This window comes from Lottia gigantea, assembly GCF_000327385.1.
Source record: "Lottia gigantea unplaced genomic scaffold LOTGIsca_309, whole genome shotgun sequence".
Lineage (NCBI taxonomy): Eukaryota > Metazoa > Mollusca > Gastropoda > Lottiidae > Lottia > Lottia gigantea.
The window spans coordinates 62,499-64,742 of record NW_008709025.1 but is presented as its reverse complement, the minus strand read 5'-3'; the positions used below and the strand labels follow the sequence as shown (position 1 = coordinate 64,742).

The 2,244-nt window shown below is 33.2% G+C and overlaps 1 protein-coding gene across 1 annotated transcript in view; it reads right to left on the bottom strand.

Moving 5' to 3' along the window:
- Nucleotides 1–1,481: 1,481 nt before the first annotated feature.
- The window catches only part of LOTGIDRAFT_175574 (hypothetical protein), a gene marked incomplete at both ends in the record, with an annotated part of 8,786 nt that continues 8,023 nt past the window's right edge, over nucleotides 1,482–2,244 (bottom strand). Inside the window, one exon of the mRNA XM_009057646.1 lies at nucleotides 1,482–1,615. Within this exon, the coding sequence (XP_009055894.1) occupies nucleotides 1,482–1,615 (134 nt within the window). The remainder of the gene's footprint in view (nucleotides 1,616–2,244) is intronic.

Genomic DNA, 2,244 nt, shown 5'->3' with positions numbered 1-2,244 from the left:
TACCAAAAGTCACTTCGTAAACTAAACTTTCGTTGTTTGCTTCACTGAATAATCCAAATTTTCCAACACCCTCGGCTTTTACCCACACAACTTTGGAGTTTCTGTAATTTAAGTCAGTAAAACCGGTAAAAGGAGAGTAAGGCTTCAGAGATATAATGGCAGCTCGTAGAGGCAAAATCAAGAAACAGAGTCTCAACATGGCGAATTTGTTATATATTTTCATTTTACCCGAGGAAAAAAATTTTCAACCGATACATCTACAGTTCTTAAGTTAACAGTTATTGCAGATACGATATGTCCGATCCGTTCAAGGTTCTTGTAGATACGATATGTCCGATAAGTTAACAGTTCTTGTAGATACGATATATCCGATAAGTTAACAGTTCTTGTAGATACGATATGTCCGATAAGTTAACAGTTCTTGTAGATACGATATGTCCGATAAGTTAACAGTTCTTGTAGATACGATCTATCCGATACGTTCACAGTTCTTGTAGATACGATATGTCCGATACGTTCACAGTTCTTGTAGATACAATATATCCGATACGTCTATAGATCTTGTAGATTCGATATATCCAATACGCCTACAGTTCTTGTAGATACGATCTATCTAATACGCCTAAAGTTCTTGTAGATTCGATATATCCGATACGTTCACAGTTCTTGTAGATACGATTTATCCGATACGTTCACAGTTCTTGTAGATACGATTTATCCGATAAGTTCACAGTTCTTGTAGATACGATATATCTAATACGCCTACAGTTCTCGTAGATACGACGTATGTAATACGTCTACAGTTCTTGTAGATTCGATATATCCAATACGTCTACGATGCGTTCACAGTGTTTGTAGATACGATTTATCCACTTTGTTCACAGTTCTTGTAGATCCGATATATCGGATAAGTTCACAGTTCTTGTGGGTCCGATCTATCTGATAGGTAAAGAGTTCTTGTAGATACGATTTATCCTATACGTTCACAGTGTTTGTAGATACGATATATCCAATAAGTCTACAGTTCTTGTAGATACGATCTATCCAATACGTCTACAATTCTTGAAAATACGATCTAACCATACGTTCACAGTGTTTGTAGATAAATACACACCTACCGATTTGATATTTCAATTTCGATTTCCTATTTGCAATTTTATAAGATTGTCAAGAAGCCGGAGCGCCCAATAAAAAACCGAAGAAGAGGCCCATAATTCTTCTTTTCAGTTTACAGTAATTAAATACACTATTTTACCTATAAGTTGAGATGATTTTGAATTCTGATATGCACAAAGCGATTCATTGCTTGTTTTATATATAAATGTCTATATGATTAAACATATTTTTGATGGTTGACTAGATTTAACTTGAACCAATGATATGATTGAAATTATGCAAACAATAATCAATAAGAGTTTATTACAGAAACTTGTTATAACAGATAATATTGAAAGAACTGTTTGTATAGTATTCATTATTCATCATAAACAATTTAAAAAATATAAACTTGGTAAAAATATATAGTTAAATGGTCTACTTTCGGTGTTGGTCCGTATAATAGCTCGATATTTTCTCAATTCGGCGCTTGTTTTACTGTTAAACAGTACTATGCTATCTAAGGCAAAAAAAAAACATAAGGTATTTTAAAGGTTCACGTAATGTAGTTTTGGCGCTCTAAAAGTCATCGACAAGATGCTTGTGGCTAAGACTTTCCGATTAGGTAATGACTTATTTCTCTAGATCCCGGTTTATTGTTTAAATTGATTTACTTTCCCACCCGACTTGAAATACCAGACTGTCCCTTAAAATCTATTCAAAGTTTATTCAAAATAAAATGATTTGATTCAATAACACATTCTGTCGGATTACAGATCAACTAACTTTGATGGCGACGAGGTTTAACTTTAAAAGAATAATACCTCTCAGATAACCACAAAAATTGAAGTCTTTAACTTGACCAAAATCAGTCTATTTTCATCAGTGAACATAGCTGGTGTAATAACTTTACAACAGAATCTCTCAATAATCTGATCAATCCAAAATTCATAAAACTGAAGGGAGATATTGAAAAACGCTTAATATTTTTAAGCGTTTTTCACTAAATATTCAGTTTTATAGATTGATCGTAGTAAACAGGGATCATGTTGTTTAGTTATGACACCAGGTAAGTCCACTGATGAATATGTAATGTTATGGGCGTATCAAGAAAAAAGACGAGTCGTCATGTTTACTTTCCATATACAC